General features: G+C 41.5%; 1 protein-coding gene across 5 annotated transcripts in view; it reads right to left on the reverse strand.

Annotated features, from left to right (window-relative positions):
• The window catches only part of gnptab (N-acetylglucosamine-1-phosphate transferase subunits alpha and beta), a 119,167-nt gene that overhangs the window by 76,698 nt on the left and 16,110 nt on the right, over positions 1-26,359 (reverse strand). For all 5 annotated transcript variants that reach the window (XM_067999242.1, XM_067999240.1, XM_067999239.1 and 2 more), the window contains 5 exons: positions 25,299-25,418; positions 23,208-23,246; positions 21,764-21,969; positions 19,988-20,052; positions 12,600-12,734 (listed from right to left, as the gene is read on the reverse strand). In XM_067999242.1, the coding sequence (XP_067855343.1) occupies positions 12,600-12,734; positions 19,988-20,052; positions 21,764-21,969; positions 23,208-23,246; positions 25,299-25,418 (565 nt within the window). The remainder of the gene's footprint in view (positions 1-12,599; positions 12,735-19,987; positions 20,053-21,763; positions 21,970-23,207; positions 23,247-25,298; positions 25,419-26,359) is intronic.

The raw sequence follows: 26,359 nt of genomic DNA on the forward strand, positions 1-26,359 counted from the left end.
CCATGCCTTTGTTACCTCTGGACTCGACTATTCCAATGCTCTCCTGGCTGACTTCCCATCTTCCACCCTCCATGAACTTAAGCTCATCCAAAACTCTGCTGCCCATATCCTAACTCGCACCAAGTCCCGTTCACCCATCACCCCTGTGCTTGCTGACCTACATTGGATCCCGGTCTGGCAACGCATCGAATTTAAAATTCTCATCCTTGTTTTCAAATCGCTCCATGGCCTCACCCCTCCCTATCTCTGTAACTTTCTCCAGCCAGACAACCCTCCGAAATCTCCGCACTCCTCCAATTCTTGCCTCTTGCACATCCCTGATTTTATTGGCAGCCGTGCCTTCAGGTGCCTAGATCCTAAGCTCTGGAATTCCCTCCTTAACCACCATCACCTCTCTAGCTCTCTCTCCTCCTAAGATGATCCTTAAAACCTACCACTTTGACCAAACTTTTTGTCACCTGTCCTAATATCTCCTTATGTGGCTCGGTGTCAATTTTGTTTGAAAACGCTCCTGTGCAGAGCGTTGGGACATTTTACTATATTAAAGGCGCTATATAAATGTAAGTTGTTGTTGTTGAAAGTCTTCTGAATGGAACAGTGGAGGGAAAAACTTAAATCATTCAAGAAGCAGTTCGATGATGTGATGTTTGGAGGGGGAGAAAGAAATGTAGGTTTCGATGTTTCTTTGCAAATGAGCTAAATGACCCCTCATCTAGAATTATTTCCAATTGACAGTTATATGCATATTGAAGGATGGCAGAAGCAGCTCCTATTACTTCTGCATTTTCCAAACCTGTCTGCAGATTTACCCATACAGAAAAGCTTACAAGATCTCTTACATGGAGTAGTTCAGTTTGTTGATGGTTTGACACTGTTGTGAAACTCAGTCAGACAGTGACTGAGTTTCACAACACTCCCAGTCACACCCAATTACATACTCATCACAAAATCAGATTATATATCTGGAATTAAACTACATATTGCACTGTTAAAGTTGATGTGTATGGTCTAAATGATCAGCCTGCAGAAAACCATCACCAAACAAAATTAATCCATAAAAAGTTTCCATAAACTTTTCCCCACCCCTCCAAAATGACTGGTAGAGAAAATTTGGGTAAGCAGGGGTATTAGGTTTTAAGACAAGATAACTAAAGGAACGATACATAACTGCATTGACTTAATGTGACTATGGTCACTAATGAAATTCTCACCAGTGAGAAATCATGATATTTCCTTTTTGAAGGAATGCAGGTTAATGTCTTGACTTATAGAAAAAGGAAGCAGCAAATTCTCACCAGTATCATTTTTGTGACCATGTCACATTTAAACACAGTAGAATCATTAGCAGAAGTGATAACCGCTCACTCTGCATGTGTGGTCTACCTTAGATATGACTGAGGGCGAATTAAGCAGAACCCTCTATACTTCAGCAGTATGTAAAGAAGTTTGTCACGATGCTTTCTAATATTCAAAATCTCCTTTGTTGTCGCCCAAAGATGACATCACATTTAATGACTGTAAAATTTGTTGTAAGAATGCATAGAGCTCAGGAGAAGCATAGTGGATGATATATATGTTGTACATATACCTATATAACCTGTGACAAGAGGCTGTTTACACACAACCCTCATACACCTTTTCCTTCGATTGTGGTCAAGATGGTAGAAGAATGAAATCTGCAAACAGCAATGGTGTCGATATTTGAGGGAACAGAAGCACAGCCTCCATTCCTGGCTTTCAGATTCAAGCTCTGAGCTACTATGGAGTTAATAGCGCTGAATGCCCCAGACATGTTTTGGGGAATGTCAGCTTCAGTGGACGACTAATGAACAATACTAGAAGAAAGCTTCCACCTGTAGGCATTGATGAAGCATTCCCTTCTCTCCCCACCCTAACCTCTGCAAAGTCCTGAATTACCACGTTCACCCATACTGTTTTTTAATTCGTTCATGGAATGTGGGCGTCGCTGGCAAGGCCAGCATTTATTGCCCATCCCGAATTGCCCTTGAGAAGGTGGTGGCGAGCTGCCTTCTTGAACCGCTGCAGTCCGTGTGGTGAAGGTTCTCCCACAGTGCTGTTAGGTAGGGAGTTCCAGGATTTTGACCCAACGACGATGAAGGAACGGCGATATATTTCCAAGTCAGGATGGTGTGTGACTTGGAGGGGAACGTGCAGGTGGTGTTGTTCCCATGTGCCTGCTGCCCTTGTCCTTCTAGATGATAGAGGTCGTGGGTTTGGGATGTGCTGTCGAAGCAGCCTTGGCGAGTTGCTGTGTGCATCCTGTGGATGGTATACACTGCAGCCACTGTGCGTCGGTGGTGAGGGGAGTGAATGTTTAGGGTGGTGGATGGGGTGCCAATCAAGAGGGCTGCTTTGTCCTGGATGGTGGTGAGCTTCTTGAGTTTTGTTGGAGCTGCACTCATCCAGGCAAGTGGAGACGATAAGAGATAGGAACAGGAGTTGTCCATTCGGCCCCTCGAGCCTGCTCCGTCATTCAATGAGATCATGGCTGATCTGATTTTTTAACCTCAACTCCACTTTCCCACCTTTTCCCCATGAAAAAGTGAAAGGGAAAAGCATAGAGCAGCGGAAAGAAAGTGTACTTTAGGCACGGCAGATAAAATAAAAACTAGAAGGCGTAAGGCGATTAACCCAGCATCAAAGCTGTGGCAGGGGGTTGGGAACCTGAGCAGGGAGACAGAGGAAAGCATGTCAGGAAAGGACAGAAGGTATGGAGTAAAAGGTAAAGTGTTAAAAAAGGAAAAAGCAGTAATTAAGTGTCACAAAACATATTTGAAAGTTCTTTATCTGAATGCACGTAGCATTCGTAACAAAATGGACGAGTTAACGGCACAAATAACTTCGTATGGGTATGATCTTGTGGCCATTACAGAAACATGGCTGCAGGGTGACAACGACTGGGAATTAAATATGCCAGGGTATTTAACGATCAGGAAGGAAGGGGAGGTGGGGTGGCTATGTTAATAAGGGAAGGAATCACTGTAATAGAGAAATGATATTGGGACAAAGGATCAGGATAATGAAACAGTTTGGGTAGAGATAAGGAATAATAAGGGGGAAAAAAACACTAGCGGGCGTAGTATATAGGCCTCCTAATAGTTGCAACTCTGCTGGAAGAAGTATTAATCAGGAAATAGTCGGGGCATGTAATAAGGGAACAGCTATAATTATGGGGGATTTTAACTATCATATTAACTGGACAAATCAAATTGGGCAGGGCAGCCTTGAGGGAGAGTTTATTGAGTGTATTAGGGATGGATTTCTTGAGCAGTATGTAACTGATCCTACAAGGGGGCAAGCAACCTTGGACCTGGTCCTGTGTAATGAGCCAGGAATAATTAATAATATCCTAGTTAAGGATCCCCTTGGAATGAGTGACCATAACATGGTTACATTCCATATCCAATTAGAGGGTGAGAAGGTTGGTTCTCAAACAAGCGTACTGAGCTTGAATAAAGGAGACTATGATGGTATGAGAGCGGAATTGATTAAAGTGGACTGGGAAAATAGATTAAAGGGTAAGATGGTACATGAGCAGTGGTGTTCATTTGAGGAGTTATTTTACAACTTTCAAAAAATATATATTCCACTGAGGAAAAAAGGGTGTAAAAGAAATGACAGCCATCCGTGGCTAAGAAAAGAAATTAAGGATAGTATCCGACTAAAAACAAGGACACATAAGGTAGCCAAACTTAGTGGGAGGATAGAAGATTGGGAAGTCTTCAAGAGAAAGCAAAAAGTAACTAAAGGATTGATTAAGAAAGGGAAGATAGATTATGAAAATAAATTAGCAAAAAATATAAAAACAGATAGCAAGAGTTTCTACAGTTATATAAAAAGAAAAAGGGTGGCTAAGGCAAACGTAGGTCCCTTAGAGGATGAGACCGGGAAATTAATGGTGGGAAACATGGAGATGGCAAAAATGCTGAACAAATATTTTGTTTCAGTCTTTACGGTAGAGGACACTAAGAATATCCCAACACTGGACAAACAGGGGGCTCTGGGGGGGGGGGGAGGAGCTAAATACGATTAAAATCACTAAGGAATTGGTACTCAGTAAATTAATGGGACTCAAGGCGGATAAATCCCCTGGACCTGATGGCTTACATCCTAGGGTCTTGAGGGAAGTGGCAGTAGGGATTGTGGATGCTTTGGTAATAATTTTCCAAAATTCTCTGGACTCGGCAAAGGTCCCGGCAGACTGGAAAACTGCTAATGTAACACCCTTATTTAAAAAGGGTAGTAGGCAGAAGGCTGGAAATTATAGACCAGTTAGCCTAACATCTGTGGTGGGTAAAATTTGGGAGTCTATTATTAAGGAGACAGTAGCGGAACATTTGGATAAACATAATTTAATAGGACAAAGTCAGCATGGCTTTACGAAGGGGAAGTCATGTCTGACAAATTTGCTTGAGTTCTTTGAGGACATAACGTACAGGGTGGATAAAGGTAAACCAGTGGACGTAGTGTATTTAGACTTCCAGAAGGCATTCGACAAGGTGCCACATAAAAGATTATTGCTCAAGATAAAGAATCACTGGATAGGGGGTAATATTCTGGCATGGGTGGAGGATTGGTTATCTAACAGGAAGCAGAGAGTTGGGATAAATGGTTCATTCTCGGACTGGCAACCAGTAGTCAGTGGTGTTCCGCAGGGGTCGGTGCTGGGTCCCCAACTCTTTACAATCTATATTAACGATTTGGAGGAGGGGACCGAGTGTAACGTATCAAAGTTTGCAGATGATACAAAGATGGGAGGGAAGGTAGAGAGTGAGGAGGACATAAAAAACCTACAAGGGGATATAGACAGGCTGGGTGAGTGGGCGGAGATTTGGCAGATGCAATACAATATTGGAAAATGTGAGGTTATGCACTTTGGCAGGAAAAATCAGAGAGCAAGTTATTATCTTAATGGCGAGAAACTGGGAAGTACTGCAGTACAAAGGGATCTGGGGGTCCTTGTGCAAGAAAATCAAAAAGTTAGTATGCAGGTGCAGCAGGTGATCAAGAAGGCCAACGGAATGTTGGCGTTTATTGCTAGGGGGATAGAATATAAAAACAGGGAGGTATTGCTGCAGTTATATAAGGTATTGGTGAGACCGCACCTGGAATACTGCATATATTTTTGGTCTCCATACTTAAGAAGACATACTTGCTCTCGAGGCAGTACAAAGAAGGTTCACTCGGTTAATCCCGAGGATGAGGGGGTGGACATATGAGGAGAGGTTGAGTAGATTGGGACTCTACTCATTGGAGTTCAGAAGAATGAGAGGCGATCTTATTGAAACATATAAGATTGTGAAGGGGCTTGATCGGGTGGATGCGGTAAGGATGTTCCCAAGGATGGGTGAAACTCGAACGAGGGGGCATAATCTTAGAATAAGGGGCTGCTCTTTCAAAACTTCTTCACTCAGAGGGTGGTAGGTCTGTGGAATTTGCTGCCCCAGGAAGCTGTGGAAGCTACATCATTAAATAAATTTAAAACAGAAATAGACAGTTTCCTAGAAGTAAAGGGAATTAGGGGTTACGGTGAGTGAAGGGATTCGCAAAATTTCACATGTTCCCCCCAACCCGAAGATTTATTGGAGTTATTAAAGAAACCCTGGTGTGACTGTTTTAAAAAATCCAAGGTCTCTCAAAATGGCTGCAGTTAGACACATGGCCAAGGACCGGCAGATTTGAAATTGCATTCTCAACAACTTGGCAGGTTTCGTGTCTCAGACAGGTTTCTTTAAACAATGCAGCTGCATTCTAGCCCTGAGGCAAGCTATCAACATGGCCGGCCAACACATCAAAATTCGAGCAGGAAGTGATCGCAGGACAAAAGGTGAACCATCAAGGTACATTCGGAACAATGGTAAAGCAGTTATGGAACAGATCGATACAGGAACCGGCCATTATGTAAATGGGCCAGAGATGGGGTCTTACGTTTCGTGCTTAAATCAAACAATGAAGCAAGCTGATAAGGTATGAAAAAACCTGTTACCAAGAGGGTATAACTGAAGCTGCCCAGTATATTTCTGGGTGTGGCTGTTCTCTTCGCCTCTTGGCCCTGTCCTGTCTGTCTGCTAGCAACTAAGAAGGAAGCCATCCAGTAAACCTCGCAACCACATGTCGACGGCAGCAGCAGGCACAGGGGCCAGGCCTTTTCATCTGTTTTCACCGGTGAGCATTAATTTTCTGGCCGCCACAAGACAACCTAGCATAAGTGTAAGGTTGGGGGTTAAGGGATATTGCTAAACTTGTGATTTTAGAATTTTCCCTCGATGTGTCCGTTTCTTTCAACCCGATAAGTGTAAGACTGTATTACATCCATAGCGATTTCTTTATCTTCTGTATTATACTGTTTACCTTGTAGTTTTAGTTTTCTTATTAATAAACATTGGTTTTCCTTGTACCAATCCACTGGTCTGTTTGTCTGTCTTTGTTACCACTCGATAAGTCCTCAGCTCAGAATCAGGAAGGGGTAAGCGATTCGCAACCGCACTGCGGGCAGGGCAGCTCAGGAAAAACATAACTGGCTGACCTATTATAAGCCCGAGAAACAGTAAAAATAAGAAACCCCTTACAGGAGCGGGCAGGAAATTGGACATGAATTTAGATTTGAGGTTAGGATCAGATCAGCCATGATCTTATTGAATGGCGGAGCAGGCTCGAGGGGCCGATTGGCCTACTCCTGCTCCTATTTCTTATGTTCTTATATCCTTTGACTCATAGAATCATAGAAGTTACAACATGGAAACAGGCCCTTCGGCCCAACATGTCCATGTCGCCCAGTTTATACCACTAAGCTTGTCCCAATTTCCTGCTCTTGGCCCATATCCCTCTATACCCATCTTACCCATGTAACTGTCCAAATGCTTTTTAAAAAACAAAATTGTACCCGCCTCTACTACTGCCTCTGGCAGCTCGTTCCAGACACTCACCACCCTTTGAGTGAAAAAATTGCCCCTCTGGACCTTTTTGTATCTCTCCCCTCTCACCTTAAATCTATGCCCCCTCGTTATAGACTCCCCTACCTTTGGGAAAAGATTTTGACTATCTACCCTATCAATGCCCCTCATTATTTTATAGACTTCTATAAGATCACCACTTAACCTCCTACTCTCCAGGGAAAAAAGACCCAGTCTGTCTAACCTCTCCCTGTAAGTCAAACCATCAAGTCCTGGTAGCATCCTAGTAAATCTTTTCTGCACTCTTTCTAGTTTAATAATATCCTTTCTATAATAGGGTGACCAGAACTGTACACAGTACTCCAAGTGTGGCCTCACCAATGCCCTGTACAACTTCAACAAGACATCCCAACTCCTGCATTCAATGTTCTGACCAATAAAACCAAGCATGCCGAATGCCTTCTTCACCACCCTATCCACCTGTGACTCCACTTTCAAGGAGCTATGAACCTGTACTCCTATCTTTGTTCTATAACTCTCCCCAACGCCCTACCATTAACGGAGTAGGTCCTGGCCCGATTCAATCTACCAAAATGCATCACCTCACATTTATCTAAATTAAACTCCATCTGCCATTCATCGGCCCACTGGCCCAATTTATCAAGATCCCGTTGCAATCCTAGATAACCTTCTTCACTGTCCACAATGCCACCAATCTTGGTGTCATCTGCAAACTTACTAACCATGCCTCCTAAATTCTCATCCAAATCATTAATATAAATAACAAATAACAGCGGACCCAGCACCGATCCCTGAGGCACACCGCTAGACACAGGCATCCAGTTTGAAAAACAACCCTCTACAACCACCCTCTGTCTTCTGTCGTCAAGCCAATTTTGTATCCAATTGGTTACCTCACCTTGGATCCCATGAGATTTAACCTTATGCAACAACCTACCATGCGGTACCTTGTCAAAGGCTTAGATGAAGTCCATGTAGACCACGTCCACTGCACAGCCCTCATCTACCTTCTTGGTTACCCCTTCAAAAAACTCAATCAAATTCATGAGACATGATTTTCCTCTCACAAAACCATGCTGACTGTTCCTAATTAGTCCCTGCCTCTCCAAATGCCTGTAGATCCTGTCCCTCAGAATACCCTCTAACAACTTACCCACTACAGAGGTCAGGCTCACCGGTCTGTAGTTCCCAGGCTTTTCCCTGCCGCCCTTCTTAAACAAAGGCACAACATTTGCTACCCTCCAATCTTCAGGCACCTCACCTGTAGCGGTGGATGATTCAAATATCTCTGCTAGGGGACCCGCAATTTCCTCCCTAACCTCCCATAACGTCCTGGGATACATTTCATCAGGTCCCGGAGATTTATCTACCTTGATGCGCGTTAAGACTTCCAGCACCTCCCTCTCTGTAATATGTACACTCCTCAAGACATCACTATTTATTTCCCCAAGTTCCCTAACATCCATGCCTTTCTCAACCGTAAATACCGATGTGAAATATTCATTTAGGATCTCACCCATCTCTTGTGGTTCCGCACATAGATGACCTTGTTGATCCTTAAGAGGCCCTACTCTCTCCCTAGTTACTCTTTTGCCCTTTATGTATTTGTAGAAGCTCTTTGGATTCTCCTTTGCCTTATCTGCCAAAGCAATCTCATGTCCCCTTTTTGCCCTCCTGATTTCTCTCTTAACTCTACTCCGGCAATCTCTATACTCTTCAAGGGATCCACTTGATCCCAGCTGCCTATGCATGTCATATGCCTCCTTCTTCTTTTTGACTAGTGCCTCAATCTCCCGAGTCATCCAAGGTTCCCTACTTCTACCAGCCTTGCCCTTCACTTGATAAGGAATGTGCTTACCCTGAACCCTGGTTAACACACTTTTGAAAGCCTCCCACTTACCAGACGTCCCTTTGCCTGCCAACAGACTCTCCCAATCAACTTCTGAAAGTTCCAGTCGAATACCATCAAAATTGGCCTTTCCCCAATTTAGAATTTTAACTTTTGGGCCAGACCTATCCTTCTCCATAGCTATCTTAAAACTAATGGAATTATGATCACTGGTCCCAAAGTGATCCCTCACTAACACTTCTGTCACCTGCCCTTCCTTATTTCCCAAGAGGAGGTCAAGTTTTGCCCCCTCTCCAGTCGGGCCATCCACATACTGAATGAGAAATTCCTCCTGAATACACTCAACAAATTTCTCTCCATCCAAGCCCCTAATGCTATGGCTGTCCCAGTCAATGTTGGGAAAGTTAAAGTCCCCTACTATTACCACCCTATTTTTCTTGCAGCTGTCTGTAATCTCCTTACATATTTGCTCCTCAATTTCCCGTTGACTATTTGGGGGTCTGTAGTACAATCCTATCAAAGTGATCTCTCCCTTCTTATTTTTCAGTTCTACCCATATAGACTCAGTGGGCGAACCCTCGGATATATCCCCTCTCACTACTGCCGTGATGTTCTCCCTAATCAAGAACGCAACTCCCCCTCCTCTCTTACCTCCTGCTCTATCTTTCCTATAGCATCTGTACCCTGGAACATTGAGCTGCCAGTCCTGCCCCTCCCTTAGCCATGTTTCAGTAATAGCTATAACATCCCAGTCCCATGTACCCATCCATGCCCTGAGTTCATCTGCCTTGCCCATCAGACTTCTTGCATTGAAATAAATGCAATTTAATCTAGACTTCCCTTGGTCTTTGCCCTGCTTTCTCAGACCATCTGTCCGGTCATGTTTTGTACACTCTCCCTTACTGCCTTTTGTTTCTGTCACCACTTTATTTCCCACTGACTTCCTGCATCGGTTCCCATCCCCCTGCCATATTAGTTTAAACCCTCCCCAACAGCACCAGCAAACACTCCCCCTAGGACATTGGTTCCAGTCCTGCCCAGATGCAGACCGTCCAATTTGTACTGGTCCCACCTCCCCCAGAACCGGTTCCAATGTCCCAGGAATTTGAATCCCTCCCTCTTGCACCATCTCTCAAGCCACGTATTCATCCTAGCTATCCTGTCATTCCTACTCTGACTAGCCCGTGGCACTGGTAGCAATCCTGAGATTTCTACCCTTGAGGTCCTACTCTTTAGTTTAACTCCTGACTCCCTAAATTCAGCTTGTAGCACCTCATCCTGTTTTTTACCTATATCGTTGGTGCTATATGCACCACGACAACTGGCTGTTCACCCTCCCCCTCCAGAATGTCCTGCAGCCGCTCCGAGATATCCTTGACCCTTGCACCAGGGAGGCAACATACCATCCTGGAGTCTCGGTTGCGTCCACAGAAACGCCTGTCTATTCCCCTTACAATCGAGTCCCCTATCACTATAGCTCTGCCACTCTTTTTCCTGCCCTCCTGTGCAGCAGAGCCAGCCACGGTGCCATGAACCTGGCCACTGCCACCTTCCCCTGGTGAGCCATCTCCCCCAACAGTATCCAAAACGGTATACCTGTTTTGGAGGGAGATGACCGCAGGGGACCCCTGCACTGCCTTCCTACTCTTCCTCTGTCTGTTGGTCACCCATTCACTATCTCCCTCAGTAATTTTTATCTGCGGTGTGACCAACTCACTGAACGTGCTATCCACGACTTTCTCAGCATCGCGGATGCTCCAAAGGGAGTCCATCCGCAGCTCCAGAGCCGTCAAGCGGTCAAACAATAGCTGCAGCTGGACACACTTCCCGCAGGTGAAGGAATCAGGGATACAGGAAGGATCCCTGAATTCCCACATCCCACAAGAGGAACATGACACGGCTGTGGGATCTCCTGCCATGACTTAACCCTTAAGTTAGCTTAACAACAACTCCCTTGCTGATCAAAAATTTGTCTAACTCAGCCTTGAATGTATTCAATGACTCAGCCGCCACAGCTTTTTGGGGTAAAGAATTCCAAAGATTCATGACCCTCTGGGAGAAGAAATTCCTCCTAATTTCCATCATAAACGGGCGACCCCTTATTCTGCGACTATGCCCCCTAGTTTTAGATTCCCCCATGAGGGGTAACATCCTCTCAGCATCTACCCTATCAAGTCCCCTCAGAATCTTGTATGTTTCAATAAGATCTCCTCTCATTCTTCTAAACTCCAATGAGTATAGACCCAACCTATTCAATCTTTCCTCATAAGACAACCCTTCCATACCCAGAATCAACCTAATGAACCTTCTCTGAACTGGAGAGTATTCCATCACACTCCTGGCTTGTGCCTTGTAGATGGTGGAAAGGCTTTGGGGGGTCAGGAGGTGAGTCATTCGCTGCAGAATACCCAGCCTCTGACCTGCTCTTGTAGCCACAGTATTTATGTGGCTGGTCCAGTTAAGTTTTTGGTCAATGGTGACCCCCAGGATGTTGATGGTGGGGGATTTAGCGATGGTAATGTTGAATGTCATGGGGAGGTGGTTCGATTCTCTCTTGTTGGAGATGGTCATTGCCTGGCGCGAATGTTACTCGTCACTTATCAGCCCAAGCCTGGATGTTGTCCAGGTCTTGCTGCATGCGGGCACGGACTGCTTTATTATGAGGGGTTGCGAATGGAACTGAACACTGTGCAATCATCAGCGAACATCCCCATTTCTGACCTTATGATGGAGGGAAGGTCACTGATGAAGCAGCTGAAGATGGTTGGGCCTAGGCCACTGCCCTGAAGAACTCCTGCAGCAATGTCCTAGTGCATATACCAAATTCAATTCTGGAGATGACTATCTCTATGGGCCTTGGCCAAAAAGACAAACAAATCTGGCAAGAAGCCATGATGATCAACATTTACTATGGCCTGGCATGTTAGCCAGACCATAGTAAATGTATGACTGCATTTCATGTATCTGCCGAAGCGGTCATCTTGATTTTCTTAAATCTTTCATCAAATAAAACTTCTGAATGGAAGCATCAGTATCGGGATTGGGAGGTGGGAAAACAAATAAGAAAAAGATCCATGCCACATGCCAAAACATCGTAAAATGGAAATCAGAGTTCTGTTCTCTCTCCCTCCCAAAAGCATCAAAACAGTCAGTCTGGTTCACTACCCAGTAGTATGTGAAGATAGAAGTTTCTGTCACTTTCTTTTTCTCTAATAACTAGCACTTCAATTATTTGAACAAATAAGCATAACAATAGCATACCAGTACAAACGTATAGCTCAGTAGCTAGCTGCTTGACAAGTTACAGATTTGCTAAAGTTCACCCAACTGTAAGCCTGTTTCTCCAATTAGAATAGTTTTTCCTCATATGGAAATTAAAATATATACTCACTTCTAAGAAAATCTAGGCAGCATCAATTCCTCTCAGTGCAACACACGCATTTTTAAAAAATTCTGCAAGCGTCCTTATTTGCTAAATGCAGAACTTCAGCACAATTGTTTGGACATACTTTATAAAGCAGCATTTGAGTGGAAGTTAAATTAAGCCAAAAATAAATAGAAAGTGGGGTGGGGATGATCACGTGCAAGGTCAGTAGTACTGCTCCCATTTCCTGAGCTCTGGCTGTGGCACATTAAGAGGGCAATGAGTTTAGAAATACATCAGTAGCCCTGTTTTGCAATTACAAACAACTGGAATATAGTGTTGGCAGCAGTCTGGTTTCCAACTGCAATTGATGAAATAATTGTACATATATCATTTATAAAATGCCCAGTTTCCATACAGTCCCAAAACATTTAATTATACAAGCTCTCACCTGCTTCATTTTGCCAGTAACAACTGGTGGTAGTTTGGCTCTAAGTTGTTCCTCCTCTTTGCATGATGCTGGAAACCCACTCAGGAAAGCAAGATTCTGCATTAGGACTGATCCAGGAGATTCTTTATCTGTGGTCTAGACAAATAAGTTACTTCCCATTAATGTTTTGCAGTTACAGGGAAATAAAAGTTATGAAACATTGAGAGATCAGCTGAAGCAGAAACTTTCAGCCGAACAAAAAAGTCAAACCGCATTAACATGATTCATCATCTTTAAATACTAAATGTTAAGGAGATCATCCACGTACACTTTAAAGTCAGCAACTCTTTTAAGCCTGCTGTAATCTCGCTTCTGAAAACTACTTCTGTTCAATCATTTTTCTTTGTATCTTGACAAAGTATAAGGAATAAGGTTTCTAAGCCATGGTAGTGATGTAAACTGTGTCAATGTATTTGACTAGCATACAATGACAAGATTAATTAGATTCTTCTTCAAAGGCTTGCAAAATATTTTCTTGAAAACAATACCCTTTTAAAAAGCAATTATAGTCTATTGATGAATTTTAATGTTAATCAATGTAAACTGTTCTTTCAATGAAGCAAGCTTCTTGAATATCACCAATCTGTGGAAACGTCCCACACTACAATCAAATTCAATAACCTGAGTGTTTATTTGGTACAAATAGTTCTGCTCAAGGACTTCCCTGTAATTAGAGATTAACCAAGGTTGGAAACAAATGGAAACCAACAGAAAGAGCAAATATAATCCAACAAATGATACCAAGGTCTCAAATAACCACTGTTTATTTACATCATATTCAGTTTCGTGCAATCAGCTGTCCAAATAAAGAGAAAGTTATTAAAATTTCAAAAATATTAGAACTGCACAACATCATAGTTCTCCAAAAGATTGCTAAACTGAATAACAATTTTTAAAAAGGAAAAGGCCATAATCTTATCTTTTTTGGAGATCAACCCCTTCTACTTGCCTTTTCTTCATATCCTTCAATCACTCCAGAAATGCATTCAGTTGTTTCTTGAACACATTTATACTTGTACATTTCAAAGGCCTTCCCTGGTAACTTGGTGAAAACTTACTGAATGTATCCCTGAATATATCCTACTTGTAAAATAAAAGAATACCAGATCTCTAATTTTTTTCATTTCTTTCGAACACTTTTGTTTTTGCATTACGCACAGCAGGGAAGTCCAGTTCTATGCTTCGTAGTAATGCTGTGTACTTCAAAATGCTGTCGCAAATGGGAGAGCGGGAAAACAACTTCTTATATCAACTAGAAAGAACTCAGGTAACATCTACTTCCATTTTAGGTTCCAGATTTTTTAGATAACAGTCATGAGTATTCCTACCATTCCCAAGACCTCTAAGTGGGTGGATACAATTAAGAGCTATATACTGCAAGTAAGGCACCCACATCCCATGAATGAATAAAAGAAAGTCGTAGAAGCACTTTGTTTTTTTAAGCTTCTTTACATTAATACAAATAAATTTTGAAGACACGACAGAATGAAAATGCATTTTTACCAACTGCATCAAAGCACACTCAATAATGCAATCAGGACACCGCTGAGCATATTGCAGAATAGATATAATCTGCTACAAGGGCCTGAAAAAAAATCTGTTTTCCAATATGCACAAACTATTTGACATTCAAAGGGGCTTTAAAAACATATAATAATAGATCCTCTCTACAAAGGTGTTTTGGCAGCCGCTATAAAAGCATTCATGACAGTATTTTATGTACTCACTGGATGTGGGAACATTGGCATGGCCATATTGATTGTCCACACTTAGTTGCCCTGAGTTGGTGATAGTGGGCCTTCTTAAACAGCTGCAGTCCTTGTGGTGATGGTGCCCCCACGATGTTATTAGATAGAGAATTCTGGATTTTGACCCAGTTAACTATAAGTGAATGGTGACGTGACCAACTCAGAGTGGTACATAACTTGGCAGGAGAATTTGGAGGAAATGGTGTTCCCATGACCTTGATGCTCTTCTCCTTGGTGGTAGAGGTCACAGGGCTGGAAACTGCTGTCAAAACAAGTTTGGTGAGTTGCTGCAGTGCATCCTATAAAGTAGCCACAGCAGGAAAGGATATTGAGTCCAGTGTCACGGTGCCAATTAAGTGAACTACTCTGTCCTGAATAGTGTTGAGCTTCTTGAGTGTTGTTGAAGCTGCACCCATCCAGGCGAGTGTCTATGGAAGTTGTCTATATGTACTTCCAGAAGACATTTCATAAGGTTTCGCACAAGAGATTATTAGCAAAAATAAGAGCGCACGGAATTGGAGGTAACCTTGTGATATGAGTTGGTAATTGGTTGGGAGTTAGGAGACAGTGAATAGAGATAAAAGGAATGTACTTTGAATGGTGGAATGTGACAAGTGGTGTTCTGCAGGAATCTGTACTGGGGCCTAAGCTTTACATATGCAGTGAAATCTATAAATTACAGACACCTTAGGGACAGGCACAGTTGTCTTTTTTTTTTAAAAACAGGTGTCCTTATTTTTAAAATGGTCATTATACGTACTTTTAAAAATTTCAGTAGAGTGAAGAGTTCTTTACCCAGCATCCATAGCAGTAGAGAAACCGCTTTATCCCTGGTATAGAGCCGTGCAAGCATTCAATCCCAGAGAAACTGCTCTATATCCCTGGTATAGAGCCGTGCAAGCATTCAATCCCAGAGAAACTGCTCTATCCCCGGGATAGAGCCGTGTAAGCATTCAATCCCAGAGAAACCGCTCTATCCCCGGGATAGAGCCGTCCAAGCATTCAATCCCAGAGAAACCGCTCTATCCCTGGGATCGAGCTGCGCAAGCATTCAATCAATCCCAGAGAAACCACACTAACCCTGACATAGAGCCGCGCAAGCATTCAATCCCAGAGGTAGAGTGGTTTCTCTGCCAGTATGGATGCTGGGTAAAGGGCACCCCAATCCACAAAAGCAGTTTCTTTCACAAAACCTGCTGCCACCTCACGCTGACCTCACAAGAATTTGGGAAAGGAAGCAAGCTGCAAGGGGAAGCACCAGTGATCCCAACTCAGTGAAAGTTCCAGATACAGCTGTGACCCATGTTCTAAGTTGTAAAAGGGCTTGTGCATTGAAGGCTGTCCGTAGTTCATAATTTGCGAGCATCCATGGTTTCAGAGTACCTCTTGTATATTTTACCATGTAAGTTATTCGGGTCTCTCAGTATTATCTGTTTTTTGCAGGTGTCCGTTTTTTGGGAGTGCCCGTTTATACAGGTTTCGCTGTCTATCTATAACTTGGATGAAGGAACAAAGAGTTGTGTGTCCAAGTTTGCAGATGACACCAAGTTAGGAGGCACAGTGAGTTGTGTAGATGGGAGCAGGAAGTTACAAAGGGACATAGACAGATTAAGTGAGTGGACAAAACTGTGGCAAATGGGAGTTCTATGTGGGGAAATGTGAGGTGATCCACTTTGGATCCAAGAAAGACAAATCTGAATATTTTCTATATGGCGAGAGACGAGGAACTGTGGAGGAGCAAAGGAATGTGTGTGTCCATGTACACAAATCACTAAAAGCAGCAGCAGAGGTGCAAAAAGTAATCAAAAAGACTAATAGAATATTGGCCTTTATCTCAAAGGGGCTGAAATACAAAGGGGAGGAAGCTATGGTTCAGTTGTAGTACCTTGGTCAGACACCATCTGGAACACTGTGTTCAGTTTTCGGCACCGTTCCTCAGAAAGGACATATTGGCCTTGGAGGGTGTACTGCAGATTCATTAGTGATACGAGGGCTTAAAGGATTAAGTTATAAGGACAGGTTGCATAAACATGGCTTGTTTTCCTTTGTGTTTAGAAGGTTGAGGGGTGATCTAATTGAAGTGCTTAAAAAGATAAAAGGATTAGATAGTGTAGATACAGAGAAACTATTTCCTCTGGTGGGGGAACCTAGAACAAGGGGGCACAATCTTAAAATTAGAGCCAAGCCACTTAGGAGTGAAATCAGGAAGCACCTTTCACACAAAGGGTAATGGAAATCTTGAATCCTCTCCATCAAAATGCTGTGGATAGTGGGTCAATTGCAATTTTCAGGTCTGAGATTGACAGGTTTTTATTAGGTAAGACTTTCAAGGGATATGGATCAAAGGTGGTAAATGAATGTGCAGATCAGCCATGATTTAATTGAATGATGGAACAGGCTCGAAGGGCTGAATAGCCTATTCCTGTTTCTGTGATTTCTGGTCAATGGTGATCCCCACGATGTTGATGGTGGTGGACTTGACGATAGCATTGCCACTGCTGGTCAGAGGGAGGTGGTTGGGCTTTCACTTGTTGGAGATGGTCGTTACGTATCATTTACGTGGCACAAATATTACCTGTCACTTCTCAGGACAATCCTGGATGTCGCTCAGGTCCGGCTTTAAGGCAGCATGGGCTGTTTCATTATCATTTGTGAATGGAGCTATGAAATCTTTAGCAAACAGCCTCATTCCTGGCCTTATCATGAAGCAGCTGATGATTATTGGGCTGCGGTCACTGCCCTGAGAAAATCCTGCAGCGATGTCATGAGGCTGTGATGACTGACCTCCGACAACCAAAACCATCTTCCTGTATGTCAGGTATGCAGAATTTCCCGCTTGAACCCTATTAACCTCATTTTCCTACGGCCCCATGCCAAGGATATAATCACGATGTTTTGGGAAGTTGATGTTGGAACCCCAGTTCTTTCTTTTTTATTCATTCTCAGGAAGTGGGCGTAGCTGGCAAGGCCGACATTTATTGTCCATCCTTAGTTGCCCTGGTAGTTGTTTGATACAACTGAGTGGCTTGATAGGTCACTTCAGAGGGTAGTTAAGAGTCAACCATGTTGGTGTGGGACTGGAGTCACATGCAGGCCAGATTGGGTATGGACAGTATGTTTCCTTCCCTAAAGGATATTAGTGAACTAGTTGGGTTTAATAGCTTCATGGTCACAATTCTACTGATTCCAGTTTTCTTTTATTTCCAGATTTTTTAAAAACTGAATTCAAATTCTTAAACTGCTATAGTAAGATTTGAACTCTCATTCTCTGGATTATTAGGCCAGGCCTCTGGATTACTAGTCTAGTAACATAACCACTACACTATTGCACCTATTTTACTGCTCGGCTGTTGGCCCTATGTGGCTAAATTTTATATCTCTTGATAATTCATTATAATTTATGATAAACAAATCTCTAGGGTCCATTTCACATTTAACTTCCCTAGTCACTACTACCTATACACCATTTCAAAAACAAGAATAATTTTTAATTCAAATAATTTATAAAACCATCTTTGAAGGAAGATACTTCATAATTGTAGAAAAGTATTAGTATGTGGTCACTGGCCATTGTAGGGGCCTTACACTGGAGTATTCCTTTAACATATATAGTAGCATAGATTACTGGTCCATCTAGCATATCCTCCCAAACTTCCCAACAGTTTCCTTATCTGATTCTAGAACTAACAGCCATGTATCCTCTTTCCAAATAGGGATTCATCCAGTCCTTTTTTAAACACTGCCATGGTTTTCTGTGCCATCGACACGACTGGGAATCTGTTCCACGATTTATCACCCTCTTAACTAAGTTTCTTATTTTCCTTTCACATCTTTAACTTTTCATCCCCTAGTCCTCAAATTGTGTTCCCAACTGAACTGTTCCTAGATCTAATGTCTCAATATCTGTGAGAAACTTAAAGCCCTTTATCAAGTTCCCCCCCTTTATCCTTTTTTCCCCCAGTTAACATCGTTAGTTCTATCAATCTATAAGATGCTGTGGAATGCTGCAATGTTTACTGGATATTAAAACTAGATCCTGCAAAAGATATCAGGGAAATCTAAAACTTGAAGAGTAACAAACAGAATTTATTTTTGATAAAAGCCAGTTCATTGTATATAACTATATAATTAAAACTCTGGCAACCAGCAGGCATCCATTATATTATGCTTTCAAAGGCATCGTTTCTAAAAATATGGCCTGGAGACATCACACCTCAAAAATGTCACCCTTCAGGATATCATATGTCCATTAGGCAAAAAAACATGATTGATAGTACCAAAGACAGCAAGAAATAGTATTGGGAGAAATTGAGCAAAGGCATGGATGAAGGTTTTTGGTGAGGATGAATCAAGGGTGGTTGGTTAAGTTGTGGAGGTTGAAATAGGCAATCTTGATGAAGAAACAAAATGACTTTGAAACTCAGCTCAGGGTCAAACAGGAGTCCAAGGTTCCAACATTTAGAACAAATATAACAATTAAGCGTACTCATAAAGTGGTTATTAGATTAGAAATGCCTGCAGCAAGTACCCCCCCCACCACCACCCCCAACCTTCCTCCCTCTATGTAGGTCTGGTCTGGTCTTTTTTCTGAAGCCTTGGGATTGAGTTGAAAATTTCACTGGTACTTGGGTGCTGGGAATATCAGCTGCTGCGGACAAATGGTAAAAGTGAGAGCAAGAGGTTGCATCGAGTCGTGGCTTTCAAGCCGCTCCTGTAGAACTTCAATGCCCAGAGCACACCATGACTATGCACACCACAAAAATACCAGGTAGAAAAGGACCCAAAAATTATATTCCACCTTTCATCCTGCTCCTGTGGAACTAAAATAGCCATTAAAGCTATTAAATAATGCCAGCTGGGTCGCTTAGAATTTTTTTTGTATTGCAGAGGGAGACTCATGGTTGTGCCGGGGTCGGAAAGGGCATTTATCAGATGCTTTGTTGCTGACCTCAGGTATTGTGACTACAGTCAACCAGCCAGCCAAGCACGGAACATATTAAAGAATCGCCTATCCAGGTGTTGATCATCGACAGTGGAAAAAAACATTCCTGGACAGTGCTCACCAGTGACAGCTTCAGCAAGGGCTACAAATCCACCATGACATATCTATATATTAAAATCTTGCAAAGGGCACAAACTTCCTGTCCACAAACTACTTCCAGTTGTCACAATTTTTGGTCAAGCTTTTCTGTCAAAATTTACTGTTGTAAACTGCTAGGTCAACATTTCCCATTCAATTATACACTTTTTTTTATTTGTTCATGGGCTCTGGGTGATGCTGGCCACATTTATTGCCTACCCTAGTTTCGCTGTGAAGGTGATAGGATTGCAACAATTGACTGTCGCATTTAGGCTGAGAGACCATGGCAAATATCAAAAACTGCACTCCAGGTACCTGAGCACCTTGAGCAATGTCACAGTGTAACTACTAAATTATACAAGTAGTTTAGCATTTATAAGTATCAAAAACTTCCCAAGATATTTAGTCAATCTGTAACCCTAATTTTACTGCAGCATTAACTAATTTCATACATTTAAGTATGTGAATATTTGCTTGTTAGTCAATAACATAAGCATAATATATGAAATATAAAAACCTACCAGATAGCCTCTCCATGCCAGTCGTTTATCATTTTGCTTTTGTATTGCTGAAAGTGTGTCATCCACTAAAAGAAAAATTAAAAATGTTATATTCATTGCAGAATTACTGATTATATATTTTAAATCTGCATGACCCACATCTATTTTATTTCAGGCAATACAAGGATTCCATTATGTACATACATAGTAAAACCATTTTAAAGAATAAATGAGTTGGCTGCAGCACATGCACTATATCAGGAGTTTCATCAACTAATTTGAGTTTCACAGACCAAAGGATATGATATAATTTAGAAAGTAACAAACTATAATCTGTGTGAACTGAATACAATTCACACAAAGTGCTCTTGAAATGCAGTCACTGCTGTTATGTAGGCAATCATAAAAAGCAAGATCCCACAAAAGCAACGAATTGAACGGCCAGTTATTCTGTTTTTTGTGCTATTGGTTGAGGGAAGAATGTTGGCCAGGACTCCAGGAGAACTATCTCCTTTTCTTTGAATACTTCCATGGGATCTTTTACAACAGGAGCCTCTGTTTAACATCTCATCCAAAGGATGGCACACCTCTGGCAATGGAGCACTCCCTTCATACTACATTAAAGTGTAATTTAGATTTAGTAAATTCATTGTCAAATGATTTATTTTAAAATTAAGAAAATAACTTTTGAAAAGGGACTCAATTTGTCAGAAAACTATTATGACTCCGGCATCATAATAATAATCATAGAAATAACAGGAAATGCAGTTGGCCAATTATCACTGAGAATGTGCGTATGTTACTATTTACCAAAGTGAGGGACATCACTATTGGGATAAGTGGAAAATACTATAACCACTTGCACCCACCCATCAAGCACTCCCAGGTCAGAATTACTGCAGGTAAGCCATGCAGCACCAATTCCAACAATGCAACCTTAACAGCAAACCAGGAATAGCACCCCCTACTGAACCAGTATGTCACTTCTATTTATCACACATTTTCTCTACTGGTTCTAAGGGTCCTCTAAGGTTCAACAATTCAGAAGTAATGTGAGTATGAAATAAATTTGGACTGACTTAACCTACGCTTAGTTAACATGGGAATGCAGCTCAAAACTGGCCACCTCTCTCAGAAGGGTCACAAAGATGGCTGCTGTAATTGTAAACCTATTCTTTATAAACAGTGGCACAAGTAGCACAGAGGAATTATCACTTTGCTGGAAAAGAAGAGGGATCTCGAACCCATGTAATACCTCACCAAGGATACTGACACTGGTCCCTGGAATAGGTAAATGTTGCATTCATCAGAGTAAAACCCACTCATTTTGATGAGCACAAAAATTTAACACATTTGGAAAGGAGACTCTTAATGTTTTAAAAAGTTGCTGGCTCTTTGTGTTCACATAAAATTACATCAGTGACACAGGTCACTCGCCCCAACCAGTGTGCGTTTGTGCTTACCCTTCGCATGATCAGTAGTCCTAATCTCATGAGCCCACCCTGTTCCCATATCCCTTTATCCCCTTTCCTTCGACCATGTATCTAACCTATTCTTAAATGTTGACATGCTCTCCGCTTCAATCACTAAGTGCATGCCAGTCTCAGAACCCTGCGCAAAAAGCTTTCCCCTGCTCTGACCTAAAGCTCTTACATTTAATCTTACAGCTATGTCCCCTATGTATTTGATTTATATTTTTTTACAAATGAACAGATCATCATATCCAATTTTTCAACAATTTTAACCAGAACTTTCTATTTTAGCCATACATGTAGTTTAAAGCCACTTTACACTTACCTTCTTTTTGATTATCAAACATAATTACAGTAATATTGGATGATGGGTTTTTCAGCTTTGGTACTTGCAATACATGTTTTACAGCTTGAAAGTAAGGGTAGAGTGAAGGCAGTTCCTTGACTGTAATGTTTGCTGGCAAACTTGGATCCAAAACGATCATTGGCCCCTTTACACATTGCGACAACAAGCATTCTGGCAGCTTCTCACTGTAATCAACAAACCTGCATTTACATAGTGCCGTTAACATAGAAAGCGCTCCAATCAGTAATAAATGAGAGGCATTTACTACCTGTGCTCTATGCTCACTGCTTTAGTCTTTTCAGTTGTAATAAAAACATTTGTAGCTACTATTAAATTTGTTTTGAAGCAGGCAATTTTTAGGGCTCCTCAACAAGCCTCTTCATTCACGTAGGCACCAACACACCCAACAATCCTCATGGAAGAACAAGGAGGCACACACTGCTCTATCCTTCTCTGCCTCCCTCCAAAAAGGACTTGGAAAACCAGAAGTCTCCAAGCTAAAGTGCTCTTTATTAAACTACAACACCCCCACCCCAAGAGGAAAGCCCATTCCTCACCCCCAGATTCACTGATCTATATAAAGATCTCCAGCAGTAAACAGAAACCTGGATCCCATGCCTCAAATCAAGGCATAAAGAGCAATGTAATTTGTTCTTTACTTGATTTTCAAAGTTTTCATCCAAAACAGAAAATGCAAATTCTTCTCGCTAAGGAGTAAAACCTCCCTCTCCAGAACCAACCGCTTTTAGGGCCTGTTTTTGCCATTGCAGAAGGGGCAGTCGTAAGTCACATTCCTGATGTAATATGCTATAACTGCTCTTCATGAGACAGCCTGCTCAACTGTATATTTAAATAACTTTCACAAAGCAACAGTTTCTTAAAAACAAAGATTTAAAAAGTACAAAATAAATCATGAAATATCATTCTGCTGTGCAAATACAAGAAAAGCAATCTTTAAAAATGTTATATTTTTGCAATTTTTTTTATTGCTGGTAATATTGCAAATAAATATTCACAGCAATAATAAAGTATAAAAATTACCTTGAATTCAGTGTTTTGTATTGTAATTGTTTTTTGTGGCCCAAAAGGCTCTACACTAAGTAACTTAGTAGTTCACTAGGAAAAAGTTTAGACACTCTTGTCTGCCAATGTGTCACAGAATAGAAGTCACTAACATCATAGCCATTTCCAGTAATCTATCAATCCTCTAAGGCAAAGTCCAGGATGCATCAAAACTGGGAAACGGCAATTGTAATACAATCAAGTTAATTACCTCCTGTATTTGTCCACAATATATTAAACTTGCAATGTGCTAAAAATGTCAGCATACTATAAACCAGATGTAAAGTCAACAAAATGCAACTCTTAGTAAACTTTTCAAAGGTGTTTTGAAATGCAGTTTAGTATTGAGTGAGTTATTTACCTTTTCTTAGTGGCTTCTGTGGCATTTCCAAGACTTTCCCTAAAGAAAGAAAATGCTAATTCCTTAATAGATTCATTGTTTTTTTCTTCTATTAAGTTGAAACCTTTAGGTAGATGAAGGTAGGACCAGCAGTCATTACATAACAGAATGATTAACAATGAAAGTCTTATAATTCCATTTTTTAGATACACACGCACAGATTTGCGTTATGAAAACGATCATAAATTATACTCTTAGAACTGCAATTAATCTGAAATATTTTTAAACATCATATTGTAATTATTAGAAACTTTTAACACTGATGAGAATTATTGGAACATAATTCACTTCTACATGGCAATTGTTAGCAAATAACTTCATTTTCATAGTAGTGATTCCGTGTATTTGCACTCTATTTTTAGAACCTAAGCATTGTACACGCACTGACTTTTACATATACTGAAAGGTGAAGGCAAGGTTGACAGCTTTATTCAAAGTTATACTGAAAAAAATTGATTACCAAAATCTGGTTTTATCTTTTTTTGAAATCAAGGATTCTGAGCTAAAAGGAGGCATGAGGTTGGGTCTTATTCCATGCTAGGTTACTCTGTAACGTCATCAGCAGGGAGTAGCACTGTGCAACCCACAGCTGCACAGCAGCTGTAACTTTACAGCAGATCTGGAGCCATTTGACCCTGTGAAAGCCTCGTTACCAGCTAGATACTTGGACATCCACACTCAGGCCATTCTAAAACCATAGCTTCTGAGATTCTAATAGAGCTGTTCTGGGAATTATGACTATTCCTCATTGATGGGCAATAAATGCTGGCCTTGCCAGCGACGTCCACATCCCATGAACGAATTTTAAAAAATGATGTCATGGACCGAGATCAGACCTTATGTCTGAATGCAAGTAAAAGAATTGTTTTCTCCCCCATAAGTTTTAACCATATTTTGACAAGTATATTTTTACGGTATAAAATAGGAACCCATCCCCCCTCCCCAGACTTGCAATCCTTTTTATAGATCAGCATAAATACCCACAACAAAAGAAAAATATTCCCTCAGACAGTCATGAATTCAAAAGATATGATTGCAATAGAGAGGGTACAGAGGAGATTTACGAGGATATTGCCAGGACTGGAGAATTTTAGCTATGAGGAAAGATTTGCTAGGCTGGGGTTGTTTTCTTTGGAACAAAGGAGGCTGAGGGTAGATTTCATTGAGGTGTATAAAATTATGAGGGGCCTAGATAGAGTGGGTATGAAGGACCTATTTCCCTTAGCAGAGAGGTCAATAACCAGGGGGCACAGATTTCAAGTAATTGGTAGAAGGATTAGAGGGGAGCTGAGCAGAAATTTTTTCACCCAGAGGTTGGTAGGGGTCTGGAATTCATTGCCTGAAAGGGTGAGGGTGATGAGGCAGAAACCCTCATCACATTTAAAAAGCATTTGGATATGCACTTGAAGGCTAACCTACAAGGCTACGGACCAAGTGATGGAAAGTGGGATTAGGCATGATAGCTCTTTTTGGGCCAGCACAGACACGATGGGCTGAATGGCCTCCTTCCGTGCTGTAAACTTCTAGGATTCTATGATAAAAGCTCCACATTCACCCTGAGAAATGGGATTTGATCTGATTTAGATTTAACAGTACCTACTGCTGGTTATACTTTTTAAAAATTAATTTTCATGATGTGGGCGTCACTGGCAAGAGTTGCCCTTGAGTGGCTTGCTAGGCCACTTCAGAGGGCAGTTCAGAGTCAACCAGGATGGTGTGGGACTGGAGTCACATATAGGCCAGACTAAGTGAGGATGGCAGGTTTCCTTCCCTAAAGGCCATTAGTGAACCAGTTGGGTTTTTATGACAATCCAACAGCTTCATGGTCTCTTTTACTGACACCAGTTTTTTATTTCCAGATTTTTTTAAAAACCGGAATTGAAATTCTCAAACTGCCATGGTGGGATTTGAACTCATGTTCTCTGGATTACTAGTCCAGTAACATAACCACTATGCTACTGTACCCTATCTCAGCCCTGTACAGAGGAAAGAAAATCAAAAATTGCAAGTTACTGCCAAAAAATGTGTTAAACGGTTGAAGGAAAAACACACCTCAGTGTACGCTGGTCTTTCTTCATCTGTTCCCTTACTCCGTGTAGTTCCTTTAGCAAACCCGGGTCTGTACCATTCACCCAAGTATACACTATATCAATTGGCATTGGTAGACATAACCTAATACATGCAAAAATGATATTAAAATAGTAAATATTTAATTCTCTCTCCGCTCCACAATTATCTAAATTTATACTCTCAGAACAGATATTCAAATTACCACAATTTACAATAAGAGTAAGTCTGCCATGTATGCAGTTACCCTTTTGTTAATGTAGAACAAAAAAACTTCACTGCAAAGTACATCACACACAGATTACATTTACAGTAGATACTGCAATCAACTTTGTCAGCATCCAAAACAAATGGCCGACACTCAAGTGCTTTTCTGCTGCTTCAAGTAATTGAAAAGAGATGCCACGTCAGCCAGTCATTTTAAGCATGATATTTCAGTTGAGGCAATTTATGGAAGCAACCATGGGAGGTAGTCTACATATGGTACAACATAGAAGCTTTTCTCCCCCTAAAGCAGCTGTTAAGAAGCTGCACATGCAGAAAAATTGACTTAGTAAGTTCAGTTTTACTAAATTTGAATATATTGCTTGAAGCATTCTTTGAACAATTAACACTTCTTAGTAAGTTGGAGTAACAGCTGTTCCTTACTACGATGTCAGGAATACCACCGCCAAATGCTGAGCAAAACTCCTTGTTCTCTGTTCCTACCATGTGCCTTAACCACACCTTCAAGAACTCCATATGCATTAGTGTGAACTTTAGTTCCTGTACCAGCCACCCTTATGGTCTCCGAGCCTGCCAATTTATACTGCGCATGTATTGATGCAAAGCCTTATATTGAAATAGTTGTCAGTTGTGGATCAATGGTAGTACTCTCACCACTGAGTCAGAAGGTTGAGCTTTCAAGTCCTACTTCACAGATTTGAGCACAAACTTTAGACAGACACTCCAGTGCAGTATTGAGGGAGTGCTGCATTGTTGGAGGTGCCATCCTTCGAATGAGATGTCAAACCGAGGCCCCCGTCTACCCTCTCAGGTTGATGTAA

Source organism: Heptranchias perlo, chromosome 18 (genome assembly GCF_035084215.1).
Source record: "Heptranchias perlo isolate sHepPer1 chromosome 18, sHepPer1.hap1, whole genome shotgun sequence".
NCBI lineage: Eukaryota > Metazoa > Chordata > Chondrichthyes > Hexanchiformes > Hexanchidae > Heptranchias > Heptranchias perlo.